The sequence below is a fragment of the Nematolebias whitei genome, chromosome 2 (genome assembly GCF_014905685.2).
Source record: "Nematolebias whitei isolate Nwh7 chromosome 2, NemWhi1, whole genome shotgun sequence".
Lineage (NCBI taxonomy): Eukaryota > Metazoa > Chordata > Actinopteri > Cyprinodontiformes > Rivulidae > Nematolebias > Nematolebias whitei.
This window is the reverse complement of record NC_056499.1, coordinates 56,710,245-56,724,773: the sequence shown is the minus strand read 5'-3', so window position 1 is coordinate 56,724,773 and position 14,529 is coordinate 56,710,245. Positions and strand designations below refer to the sequence as shown.

The following is a 14,529-nucleotide window of genomic DNA, read 5'->3' as shown; positions in this document are numbered from 1 at the left end:
ATGGTGGCAGTCTTCAGGCAGGTGGGAACTGTCTCCAGGGTAAGTGAAGTGTTAAAGATGTCTGCTAGCACCTTGCAGAGCTGATCAGCACATTCCTTCAACATATTTCCAGGGATGCTGTCTGGGCCAGTTGCTTTGTGCGGATTAATCCTCCTGAAGGTACTCCTTACTTCTGCTGAGGTTACGCTGAGATGCTCTTCATCCGGTGGTGAGTCTGGTGCTGGGTGGTCTGTTTGGGTTTTCAAAGCGTGCATAGAACTTGTTGAGGGCATCAGGCAGAGATGGGTCTTTGGGGCATTGTTCGCTCCTTCCTTTATAATCTGTTATGCACTTAATGCCCCTCCACATGCTCCGAGGGTCTTGTGAGATGAATTGACCCTCGATCCTCTGTGCATATGTAGCCTTGGCTCTCTTAATACCAGCAACCAGCTCTTTTCTTGTCCTACTCCGCTCCTCTGAGTTTCCAGACCTGAAGGCAGTGTTCCTGACTTCCAGCAGGGTACGCACCTCTGCATTCAGCCAAGGTTTTCTGTTTGGGTAGCTTTTAACATTTCTGATAGTGGAGACGGTGTCAGTACATGTACTAATGTAACCCAGAACTGAGGATGTGTATTGGACTAGATCAAGCGATCCTCCATTTTCAGCAGCTTCTCTGAAAACCTGCCAATCTGTTCGGTCAAAACAATCTCTCAGTATGGGGCCACTGTCCTGGATCCAGCATTTAACTTTCTTTTGTACCGGTCTGGAGCGTCTCAGCGGGGGCATGTAAGCAGGAGCCAGGAAGATTGAGATGTGGTCTGACAGTCCTAGGTGGGGGCGGGGTTCGGCTTTGTATGCATCTTTTACGCTCGTGTAAACACGGTCCAGCGTCTTGTCTCCACGTGTTGGAATCGTCACATGCTGATTAAAGCTTGGGAGACAGTCCTTTAGATTCACGTGGTTAAAGTCTCCGGCTACCATGGAAAGAGCCTCGGGGTGTTTTCTCTGCAACGAGCTGATGATATCATGAAGCTCCTGTAGTGATTCATTAGCATTAGCGTCCGGAGGAATCTAAACAACTGTGATGAAAGTCACTGTGAACTCGCGGGGTAGATAATGTGGCCGGCATTTCACTGTTATTTGCTCCAAAGCCTTCGAGCATGAGCTATTTACAACAGCATAGTTCGTGCACCAACCTTTACTCACGTAAATGCATACTCCGCCTCCCCGTGATTTCCCCGTTAGCTCGCTGCAGCGGTCCGCTGGAAAAAAAAGTCTGTCATTCAGCTGGAAGACTGTATCCGGCGTTTCGCTTGTAATCCACGTGTCCGTGAGGCAAAGCACCGCACACTTCTTCATCTCTTCTGAGGCGCCTGTTCTCAGATGAAGTAAATCCACCTTGTTGTCCAACGAGCGGACATTCGACAGAAAGAGAGACGGCATGGGGAGTTTACCGGCTTTAACGTTAGCTCGTAGCCTCACCATAACCCCTGCCCGGCATCCTCTCCCCTTAAGCCGGGAGCAGCGCTTCCTCTTCTGCCCACTGGAACGTCTCTGCTGCAGCTTCCAGGTAGATGACTTTAAGATCTGCACTCTGCTGAGCGTAGTTTTGAGTTTGTTGATGATTTCTGCTATATTTCGTGGCAAATCCGCTCCTATTCTCATCAGTTCGGTTCGGCTATAGTTCACACGCATAAATCGCGCGGAGTCAGGCACAGAGTCAATATCAAAACTTCTAAAAACTGGGATGGTACCGGGAGCCTGTGAAGCTGCAACTGCTCTGAGCGTGGCCATCTTGGCATGGGATATATCATTATATATATTATTACATATATTACATATATTATATATATTATTATGTATATATTATATTATATATTATACATATGTAATGAACATATACCTGTCAGATATTATTCATAATTTAAACGGATTCTTTCATTTTTCTGGACTGAGTTCTATCGTGTTTTGAATGATTAAATGTGGACGGAAACGTGTTTTAATTTCTGACTCACCAACAACAGTGAGCCGTTTAATTAAAACGATTTAAAACACATCACACATTTACAATAATTGGCAGATTGATTACAATAACAGCTTAATTAACTTGCTTTACAATGAGAACCATACGGCCATGGTATCACTTGCAGCTTTACAACAGACATTTCTGAAAATATCTGGATTAATTACTGGCAGATAGAAGAGTTTTAAAGATGGGAAAATGAAGTTTAAATGGAGAGAGATGGTGTGTGAGGGAAAATGTGTCGACGAAGAACGGCACCCTCCATTCGAACCCAGCTCTACCTTGGTACACTTCGGTAGTGGAAATCGATTCTTTACCTGTAGAAGATGTCTCCACTGGTACGGAGTTCCATTTAACGCTACCTTTCCAGCGTCTCCGTAGGATAGCAGAGAACCGTCCGGAGTAGTGACGGTACTTCGTTCAACAGCAGCTCACCTCACGGGTGGACTCACATGAGCTGTGAGTCCGTCAGAGGTTCCACTCAGATGTGGAAGATTCCATAATCCCCACGAGACTCGGAACTTTGTTCTTCCTTCTGGAACTTTGTTCTGCGTAGTTCCCGTTGTTCTGCATTCTGCTTGGAACTAGGAAGTGTTGACCCTTTTAAAGAGGTCACTTCCGGTTCCTCTGAGAACTTCCTGATTGGTCGAAACGAACCAACAGGGGTGTGGTTTTAGTGATGTAAGAGGGTCATTAAAAGTCAAGGAGAAAGAGTAGATTGTTTTAAGAACAGACAGAAAGATGTTTTGAAGAAATTAGACTTTTTGGAGCCAGTCCTCTTCTATCTATCTGAAAAAGTTAAACATGACATTTCTTTCCAATAAACATGTTTTTGACCGTTCCTTCACTTTTGACCGACTTACAACTTGCTAATTTCAGACAGAAAATCAAAAATGCATCATTACTCTTGTAACAGACATTAACTTGATTTCTACTTTGAATGAGGATTAAAAATCATTAATACTGTTTCACAGTTGATTTAAAATGAGTAGTTCACTTCAACATTTAAAATGGTTTGAACTAAACACACTTTTGATTATCAAGATATTGTAAAATAGTAATGATAATAAAAAGAGAGTGTTCTTTCAATTGATCAGTGCAGGATACAATTAGAAAGTCTCTGGATGAGCTTAATTTGTGTTTCTGGACTCAAATCAATGAAATAACAGTTCTTGTCCCAGGAAGGCCCTCAGGGCCAGATTTTGACCTGAGGCTTAGTTCACTACACATATATTACATATATTATATATATTACATATATCATTATGTTGGCTAATCTTGGGGGTGCACATGATACTCAGTTGAAGAAAATATCATGTGTAACTAGGACAGGAGGAGCTGTGAGTGATTAGATAGAAAAATGTGGCCGTTGGCCTGCCCAACGGAGGAGGGCACTACCTCTTAGTATAAAATCTAATGTACAGCTCATCACTTTCAGAATTGTTGGGGCAGAGCAGGCAACAACAATTCTCCAGATCTGTACGCTTGTTCATACATTAGTGTGTTCAGAAATAAAGTGTTGTTAATTCTAAAAGAAAGACTTGTGATCCCTTCAAGCAAACCAACCTGGGGAGGTCGTCGGAGCAGACAGGACCTCAAAACAACAACTTAACAACAGAGAACTGAAGCACATGAAGGCAGTGGCAATGGAGATAGTACTGGGGAAGGTGCAAGTGGTATGGGTGAGGGTGCGAGCTGAGCCCCCCCCCCCCCCGCCCTATTTACATTCAGGCATAGTTTGGTTTACAAATTAAGCACTGATTATGTTAAAGTACTAATTAGTCTCTTTAGATTGATTTTTTCAATTAGCTTTGTAGAGATCTAGTAGAGTGCTGTATGAATGGGTAAATGAGGCACAGATTGTTTTGTAAAGCACTTTGAGTATCTTGATCAGATAGAAAGGCGCTATATAAGTACAGTCCATTTACACCTCCATAGGGGGTTCCCCTGAAAACCTCCACTCTGAGACCTGGACTCAGAAACCTTGAGTTTCAGAGACTGTTGTGTGTAAATGAACGGCCGAACGTTTCACGTCGTGTAAACGGGGCCTCAGACTGGCTGCCCTGTCTGTCAATCAAGAGACAAATTTCATAGATGGATGATCGGCTGACGTCTAGTTTGTTAATGCCGCACTATCTACCCATAATACCTTTGTGATCGACTGGTTGATCACGATCGACTGACAGGTAGATTGCGATCGACATATTGGGCACCCTTTGGTTAGACTGTACTTAACCAACAAAATGAATTTTAGAGAATGAAACGTGCAGCAGTGTTTATTTAGAATAAATCGGATGTAATCTGATTTGCATTGGCCTGAACTGGAATGATCATATTTAATCTTGGAACATTTATTAAATGGCCCCAAGTCCTCAGAAACTTTGCTCTTTTTTCCTACTACCAAAGTGATTTCTAAAGAGGGGGTTTGGATGCTACCAAGTGAAGTTTCTTAACACGATCTCTAGAAATCAAACTAAATTTTTGCTACGCTGTGCCAATTATATCAGGCCTTATCAGTCTGTGATTGCAGGGTTTAGATATCTGTCACTGTTAATGTTTGGATTAGATGCTGAAAACTTTGATGGCCTTTGTACTCTGCTTACCCGTTCTCAATAATGGAATAGGTTGGGTGATAGTTGGGGTTATCGTATGGTGCAGCTCTGCAGGACTCCACAAACATCTCGGTGTTGTTGACTGAATCGCTGGCGTCTAACTGCATGTAAATCCTCTCTCCGATGTCATAGTCCAGAGGGTAGGAGTTTGGACTGATCATGGTTCTGAACTGATTGTCTGAGTAGAACTCAAACTGATAGGTGAACGTGCCGAAGCCTTTTTCCCACACTGTGACATTCTTTCTGTGTGCCGTGAAGCCCAGGGTCACATTCCCACGCTTCTGGTACTGGCAGTAGAACCGGGCTTCTACCAGGTGCTTCCTGGTGATCAGTTCATTTGGGGTTTCATCCACTGATGTGATCTCATTTTTGAAAATGAGATAATCGTCATCTTCCTGTAGAGTGAGCCATTATGGGTTAAATGAATAAAAATGACAGAGAAGTACTGTGGGGGTGTACAATTCAAATTCTGAAAAGTTTTGACCTTGTATAAAATGTAAATAAAAATAAAACAGTGATTTTCAAATCTCATAAACCCATCTTTTGCTTACAGTGAAACAGTAAACATATCATATGTTTAAACTGAGAAACTGTACAATATTTCAGGATTAAAAGGTCTAAAATTGTTTTAAATTTAATGGAAGAAACACTAAAAAAGACAGGACAAGGGTAACAAAAATCCAGAAAGCTTGTAACACAAGAAACAACTGATGAGGTTAAATAGCAACAGGTCAGGAAGCGGTCAGGTTAGAAAAGGAGCATTTCAGAGACTGGATCTCTCAGAATTAAAGATGGACAGATTCTGAGGTCCTCATCTACAGTTCATAATCTCATCAACAGCTTTGAAGAATCTGTAGAAAACTCTGAGCTCCAAGGACGAGGCTGAAAGTCTCCATAGATCATTGACATGCCATCCACTGTTTAAAGCTCTATCAGACAAAAAAAAAAAGCCAGATTTGAACACCATCCAGAACTGTTGCCGTCTTCTCTGGACCAGAGCTAATTTCAAATGGACTGAAGAACAGTAGAGAACTGTTCTGTGGTCAGATGGATGGACATTAAAACTCTTTTTGGAGACTACCTGAAGGCAGTTCCTATTATTATCCACCCATAAGGGGTCTTTCTCTTCTATCAACTTTAATGAGGCCTGAACCACAATGTGTCCCCCCACAAAAGTTATATCAAAATGACTGGCTCGGCACCGTGATGTGTGCAATTACTTTTATTGGCATTTTGAGTTACCATGGCAACATAAATAGCAAACAAAGACGTCATTTTTCTTATTGAAGAACACTGACAGGACTCATCACAACCTCTAACTGCAGCTCTGAGGTCACATGACCTAGAGTGAAAAGGTCTCTGAACAAAACTCATCAAGTCATTGAACAAACTCTTCTTACAACCACATCTTTGAAGATACACACCCTACCCCACCCCCACCACCACTACTGGACCGCCCACTATTTGTGTTCCTTCATCAGTTGGTTTACAAATTCAGCCCTGCACATACATATATAAAAACGTAGGCATTTTTGTCATCTAAATTTTAAAATGGCTGCCACATAGCAGTTCCATCAAAGTTTCTCAGAATTTGTATGAATGCCACATCTTCTGTACTAAAAAATGAAAAATGTCTTTTCAAACACATTTCAAAAGCCTGCATCTCTGATAGTATGGGGGAGCATTGGTGTCTATGGTATGAGCAGCTTACACATTACAAAACTATATACAGTTTTTATAACATAGGCTCTCATCCAGCAAAGAAGAGTTAGGACTTCTGATCAGCTGGATTCACCATTTTCCTGAATAGTGAACCCCAAGTATTTGAAGTCCTGCACATTTGTGACCTCTGCTCCTTGTAGTCTCACTGTTCCACCGGCCTCCCTCTCATTCACACACATGGACTCTGTCTTACTATGGCTGACTTTCATTCCTCTTCTTTCAAGTGCATACCTCCACCTCTCCAAGTTCTCTTCCACCTGTTCCCTGTTCTCACCACAGATCACAATGTCATCTGCAAACATCATTGTCCATGGGGATTCCTGTCTGACCTCATCTGTTAGTTGGTCCATCACCAGAGCAAACAAGAAGGGGCGCAGAGCTGATCCTTGATGCAATCCCACCTCCATCTTGAAGCTATCTGTCACTCCTACAGCACATCTCACCACTGTCCTGTCCTGCTGTCCTCATACATGTCCTGCTGTCCTCATACGTGTCCTGTACCAGTCAAACATACTTCTTTGCCCCTCCAGATTTCCTTATGCAATACCACACCTCCTCCCTCGGCACACTGTCATATGCTTTTTCTAAATCCATGAAGACACATTGGAGTTCTTTCTGACCTTCTCTGTACTTCTCTGTCAGGATCCTCAAAACAAAGTTGTATCAGCATGACTTCTCAGTGGTTTGCACTGTTACCTCACAGCAAGAAGGTCCTGGGTTCAATCCCCAGTTTGACCTGGGATTTTTCTGTGTGGAGTTTGCATGTTCTTCTCGTGTTTGCATGGGTTTTCTCCGGGTACTCCGGTTTCCTCCCACAGATCAAAAACATGCATGTTAGTCTGCCTTCAGGCCCAGGCCTTCCTTGCAAAAGAGATCTGTTATCTCAATGGGATTTGCCTGGTTAAATAATTCAATTCAAGTCAAAAATACTTTATTAATCCCAAAAGGAAATTATTTTGTTGTTGTAACTCGTTATCCTCATTTCATTAAGAGATGTTATAGATACTGATGCTGTAGACTGGAAGGATCTCTTGTAAAGGTCCATCCCACAGTGGATCCTAAGAAACTGGCTGCAGATGTTGTCCTATCTGTCCACCCAGACTCTGCTGGTCTCTCGGTTTCCCCGGGCTGTAGGACCACCCAAATGCTGGGCAGAACTCTTCCCAGTGCTATTGCCACTCCTCCCAGCAGCCTGCCAAGCTCCTCATCACTGCAGACAGCCAACTGTAGGTGCCGAGGGACGAACCTGTCCTTCCACTGTCATGAGCCGTGTTTCCTGCTTGTTCCAGGATCTCAATGGTCAGGCAGTCGAGCACAGCTGGCAGGTAGATGAGAATGCGTCCACAGAACATCCTTTCAACTCATTTGAGATTTGGGGCTGTAGTTGAGATATTATTTGAGCTTTTGAGATGTTGATCAGCTTTTGGTTGTAGAAAACTGCCTTGTTGCCATGGTTACGCATCATAAAAAATGTTCAAAACTAAAAAAGTTTCAGTAAAAATCCTTCCAGCTGCACAGCATCCAATACCAGAGGAAACAATCATCCAGAAAATGTGCTTTACATCCAGAAAAAGAGGGATTAAAGTTTCCAAAAGCAAAATCTCAGAATGAAAGAAACAGAGATGCTCCAACATGCAGCCACCTTGAGCAGCACAATTCTAGAACTGGTTAATATATAAATAAAGATGGAATCTGTGGTGCTCTTTCTTGGCATGAATCCATACTGCTGCTCACAGTCACCTCGTCTAAATCTTGCTTCCACAACTCTCTCCAAGATCTTCATTCAACTTAATACCCTTGTAGTTGCTACAATTCTGTACATCACCCTTGTTCTTAAAAATGGGCACCAGCACACTTCTTTTCCATTCCTCAGGCATTTTCTCACTCTCAAATATGCCATTGAATATTTGAGTTAAAAACCTCACTGCCATCTCTGCAAGACATTTCCAAACCTCCACTGATCATCAGGTCCTACTGCCTTCCCCTTCTTCATTCTTTTCAGAGCTTTCCAGACTTCATCATCACTAATCTTTCTCACTTCCAGGTCCACAGTTTCTATGACCTCTACTCTTCTTTCTCTTTCATTCTTTTCATTCATTAGCTCCTCAAAGTACTCCTTCCATCTTCCTGTCACACTCTCCTCACTTGTTAGAACATTACCATCCCATCCCATCTCATCTTTAACAAGCCTAACCTGCTGCACATCCTTTCCAGCCTGATCCATCTGCCTTGCCAGTCGGTACAAGTCCTTCTCGCCCTCTTTAGTGTCCAGCCTCCCATACAACTCATCATACGCTCTCTGCTTTGCCTTAGCTACTTCCCTCTTTGCTCTACGTCCCATCTCCTTATATTCCTGTCTCCTCTCTTCAGTCCTCTCACTGTCATATTTCTTCTTAGCTAACCTCTTTTTTTGAATAACTTCCTGCACTTCACTATTCCATCACCAGGTTTCCTTATCATCCATTCTCTGTCCAGATGACACACCAAGTACCTTCCTACCTGTCTCTCTAATTACTGTTGCTGTAGTAGTCCAGTCATTTGGAAGCTCTTTCTTACCATCCAGAGCCTTTAACAGCTCCTCTCTGAATTTCTCACAACATTCGTCCTTCTTCAGCTTCTACAATTTGGTCTTCTTCTCTGATTTGTCCAAAAAGGCAACTTGAGGTAAGTTTTATTAATTTTGGATAAGTTTTAAAGTTAGAATTAAATTCTGCTAACACAAAACATGTTTGTTTTTATTCCTAGCTTTAAAGTGGATATTAAAGTGATTAATTTTAAGTGATTGTTTAAAGTTATTTTATATTTTTTTAAATAAGGGGCAGATATAAGATTTTTCTTCTTTCTGCACTCTTTTCATTCAGTGTTTTCTTTTTCATGATTTTTTGTTTGTTTGTTTCTTTTAAATGAATGAATTAAATTAAATAAAATGTTAAATGGCTTCAAACACCTGTTCAGTTCATGGCATAAACCAACAGACATGTTCCTGTTTTTAGTATTTTACATCACTTTATAATGTAGCTGGATTTTTTTTTTATATATAATTTTCAAATCTAAGGTTTTTTTAATGATTGTTTACTGTTTAACTGATAAATATCTCCTGGAGGGTAAACTATATCTTGGATGCAAATATAAAGCTGTGAAATCCTTCGTTTTCTAAAACTGATAGTGGTTGGTCATGAATCATGATGTTTATCAACTTCTCTGTAAACATTTGAGCTCCGTGGTTTCATCGATGTCTATTTCTTGTTCAATCTGAAGCAGCAGCCTGATTTGAGGCAGCCGCGCTCAGTCTGTCCCTCCTCAGAGACCGACGGACTGAGCGGGGCAGATTGGACGTGGCTGACCGGGGTCGAGTCGCTTCTTTCCGGTTGAGTAAAGAGCAGCGCCCCGCTGAAGCCCCGGAGCTCGAATGACCATCGTAAAACTAACTTTAACGTGGTTTAATGTGGCGCTATGGCTCTGCAGACATTGCACGTTGCTGTCTTGTTTTGTGTGTTTAGTGTAAAATACTTCCACACAGCGGACATGTTTAGATGAAAAGTTTGTTAGCTGTTAGCCACAGTGCTGCTAACTCAGTCCTCACGTTGTAGCTGCTGCAAACTATGAACTGGATTTCCTGAATGTGAGGTGGGTCTTATTACTCTGGGTTCATGAGACACGCCTCCGTTCAGGAAATCCATTCCATAGTTTGAAGCCAACATGCATCATGGATCGGAAATATCGGCAGGAGGATCGGAAAATCCGATACATAAATTATGCTGGTATTGGAGGCCCATACTGAATCGGATCGGCCCCATCGCTAATATGTATATATATATATATATATATAAGTAAGCAATCCTGCTAATTAACTTTAGTTCACCATTAAATGTCTGATGAATCAGATTCTACAAAAACATATATATTTAAAATTTTATAAGTTTTCTTCATCATTTCATGTATTTGCACTCATTGTGTCTAGTTTTATTGTTCAGTTAGATGTGTGGTTTTGTTTCTTGTTCACATATATTTATTTTTATTTTTAGCTTTGCTTTAAATTTCTTATTTTTTTATTTGTACATTTGTGGGTTAAAATAAAGTTGAACTAAAGGTTGTATCTTTTCTTTAAACATGTTTGAGGGAAATATTCCTGAGAGATGCAATAATTTTGTGTCTTTTCATGATTTTCAGCTGAGTTAACAGTCATTAAAGTGAAAACAGGACTTCATGATAAAGCTGGCACCGTTTATTTGATTGTTTTTTTAATCATCAACGCAAACCCCCCCCCCCCTTATTTTTATTTTTTTTACCAGCTCTGCTGGTCTCACTTGGTACTCTCCCGTGGAGCCTCGGAGCCAGGACGGTAGGGTGTCATCTTCCTAGCTCCGAGCTCTACTGGTGACTCGCAGAAGGCCATTACCCAGACCCCAGCTTCGTGTAATCATGAAGGCTGAACTCCACTTCCGGCAGACAGGTGGACTGGGATTGGTCTGGGACGGACGGTGGAAGCAATTTTTAAAAACGTTTTATGTATATATATAAAAAAAATGGTTTATTTAAAAAATCACTTCCAACGTCCGTCCCACACCCGGTCCGCCTGTCTGCCATTATTCGTGTTCGTCCTTCATGATTACACGAGGCTGGGGTCTGGGCAACGGCTTTCTGCGAGTCACCACCTCGTATGATCTTTCGCGGTAACCAGCAGAGCTCGGAGCACGCAAAGCCGGGATCCAGAGCCCGTAAGTACCTCGGAGGATCTTCCATGGTGACCAGCAGAGCTCGGATCTGGGAAGGTAACACCCTGCCTGGCTTGGCTACGAGTCTCCAGGGGAGAGGACCTAGGTAGACCAAGTAGAGCTCCATCCAGCTCGCTCTGAATTTTGCTGTCGGCCACCAAGCACAAAAATGCCAGCACTTCAACATTAGACCAAGGTGTTGTCATTATTGTTTTTAAAATCTTTAAAATAGGTCCAGCTGCTGCTTCGGTCCGAGAAATTGCAAATGGTGGATTAGTGTTTTGAAATGTTTCTGAAAGATCCGTAACTCCGCCACCGACCAATCAGTGACCGATAGTGTTCTGACATCATGTTTTCGTACTTACTTAGCCCAGTTGGAACCACAAAGCCAAGGGTTCTGAGAAAAGGGATCAGTTCTATGTACCATTACTAATGGAAAAGCCTTGGAACCAGGCTAAGTCGAGTCCAGTCAGGCCGTACTGTTACTAATGGAAAAGGGGCATATGTTCCTCCCTCTTTTAGAAAAAGGTGTTGACTACAGCCATTTCTATTCTCTTGGCAAAATCCACCATCTGTCCTTCCTGGTTTCTTTCCTTGACACCAAACCTACCCATCACTTCCTCATCCCCTCTGTTTCCTTCACCAACATGTCCATTCGGGTCTGCTCCCATCACCACTCTCTCCTCCCTGGGAATACACTCTATCACTTCATCCAGATCTTTCCAAAATTGATCTTTCGCTTCCTCATCACATCCAACCTGTGGAGCATAACCACTAACAACATTTAGCATCAGACCGTCTATTTCTACCTTCAGACACATCACCCGTTCTGACACTCTTTTCACCTCTACTACATTATTTGTCAACTCCTCCTTCAGGACCACCCCACTCCATTTCTCTTTCTATCCACACCATGGTAAAACAGTTTGAACCCTGCTCCAATGCTGCGAGCCTTGCTGCCCTTCCTCTTGATCTGTTGGATAAATCATCTACCTTTCTTCTCTGCATCATGTCAGCCAGCTCTCTACCTTTGCCTGTCATTGTCCCCACATTTAGAGTTGCAACCGTCAGCTCTACATTCTTGACTTTCCTCTTCTTCCTGTGTCTCCTGCCACGTTTCTTTCATTGTGGTTTTCGACTAACATTAGCACATTTTTTGCTGGTACCCTGTTTGACAACAGCACTGATGGTGGTCGTTGTTAACCCGGGCTTTGATCGATCCAGTATGGGTTCACTTTGATGAACTCGCATTATAGTTTTGGCAAAAGTGTTTTATGTCGGATGCACTTCCTGACACAACCCTCACCTTTTACCCAGGCTTGATACCAGCAGAAGAGATACGCTGGCTTGTGCTCCCTAGTGGCTGGTTTTTCAAATTCAAATTAATGATATTTTAAAATGTTACAATTTCTTAGTTGAAATGTTGTATATGTTTACAATGTTCCATTGTGAATAAAATATAGTTTCATAAGACTTGCAAATCACTGCACTGTTTTTTTTTTTTTATCTTCATTTTAAACAATACCCCCAGAGTTGGGGTTTTATCAGATGGCAGGTGCTTACCTCAATCTGAGTGCCACAAGCATTGAGGGGGATGATGGCAACCAAGTGAGTGTTGTTGGAGTGTCTCCTAAGGTTGCAAATGGTGTTGGTGGGGTCACTGAGGCAAAGATGATCCTCATTAAGCCCAAAGAAGGAAGACCTGTCAATCTCTACTTTCATTATGGATTCAGTGCAAGTCACTGTGGCCTTAACTGGAACAAGGATAGATATGAATTAGTCAGCTTCAAGGACTGTACAGAAAATGAATCAAAAAAGCAGCAAATATAAACAAACAAACAAAAAACCCTTTAGGAAGTCTGAAAGACTTTGATCAAGAACAGTGAAAGATAAATGGTAAATGGACTGTACTTATATAGCACCTTTCTGTCTAATAAATATACTCAAAGCTCTTTACAACACAATCTGTGCCTCATTTACCTCAACACACACACTCACACAGCTCTCTACTACATCTCTACAAAGACAATCTGAATCTGTAGAGACTAATCAGTGCTTTAGATCATATTCATACATTGATGGGACACACATGAGGCGATGAGGGGTTCAGTGTCTTGCCCAGGGACACTTCAACATGTGACTGCTGGTGGAATTGAACCCCCAACTCTCCCATTGGTTGACGACTGCTCTAACCACTCAGCCACAGCTGCCCCTGTTTTGTAAATTATGAGAAGTTCAGGAAGAATTAAATTGCTAGCTTTCCTTGAAAGAATCAACATCACCCAAGTTTTAGACAAAAATCATGTCATATTAAGAAGCTCTTTCTCATAAGCTTGAAAATAACTTCATGTGATTTCAAGTCGTATCCTCCTGACATGCCACGCTCAATGAGTTTTGTGAATGACTCTCAGCTACTACCAGATCGAATTAAAGCTCAGTTTCTGTAAATGTTACAGACATGTTTGTTTTGCCTAATACCAGTTAACTTGGGAGGCCATCTTGAATCAGAGTCCAAAGTTTAATCATTTGTAGTTTCACATTCAATGAAGACTTCCTTTTAAATGGACTGCACTTGTATAGCGTTTTTCTATCTTATCAAGATACTCAAAGCTCTTTACACTACAATCAGCTGGGGCGGCTGTGGCTGAGTGGTTACAGCAGTCGTCCTCCAATTCAAGAGCTGGGGGTTCACATCCACCAGCAGTCACATGCCAAAGTGTCCCTGGGCAAGACACTGAATCTCTCATTGCCTCTGATGTGTGTCCCATCAGTGCATGAATGTGATCTAAAGTACAGATTAGTCTTTTTAGAATGATTTGTTCAATTAGCTTTGTAGAGATCTAGTAGAGTGCTGTGCGAATGGGTAAATGAGGCACAGATTGTTGTAAAGCACTTTGAGTATCTTGATAAAATAGAAAGGTGCTATATAAGTACAGTCCATTTACCATCTTTGCCCTCATTTACCCATTCATACAGCACTCTACTACATCTATACAAATAATAATCAGAGCTTTATCACATTCATACACTGATGGGACACACATCAGAGGCAATGAGGGGTTCAGTGTCTTGCCCAGGGACACCTCGGCATATGACTGCTGGTGGAATCGAACCCCCAACTCCTACATTGGAGGACGACTGCTCTAACCACTCAGCCACAGCCATCCGCATCCAATGAAACCTTAAAGTTTCATTAAGACCTATTGTGTGGTTTGAAGATATTTTGCTAATAGGCCGACAACGTCTAATGTTGAAACAAGGATCTTGCACAATTTGTTTCTAGTTTAGACTCACTTTGTTCCTTCTTTACGTCCATTACAACGCACCTCATTTCAGACTGATATATGGAGGACCTGAAGAGCGTCAGAAAATCAAAATATTTACACACTTTAGGTAAATGAAACGTGTTTTCAAGCAAATGCAATATTTTTCCTGTAAATAAGTAATGAACGGTGCATGTTGTTGATATGGAGGTAAA

At 41.9% G+C, this 14,529-nt stretch overlaps 1 protein-coding gene across 1 annotated transcript in view; it reads right to left on the bottom strand.

Moving 5' to 3' along the window:
* Positions 1–14,529, bottom strand: part of LOC119427411 (CUB and zona pellucida-like domain-containing protein 1) — a 35,923-nt gene that overhangs the window by 14,651 nt on the left and 6,743 nt on the right. The window contains exons 4-6 of the mRNA XM_037695020.1: positions 14,346–14,404; positions 12,615–12,805; positions 4,606–5,009 (exon numbers count right to left, since the gene is read on the bottom strand). Coding sequence (XP_037550948.1) covers positions 4,606–5,009; positions 12,615–12,805; positions 14,346–14,404 — 654 coding nt within the window. The remainder of the gene's footprint in view (positions 1–4,605; positions 5,010–12,614; positions 12,806–14,345; positions 14,405–14,529) is intronic.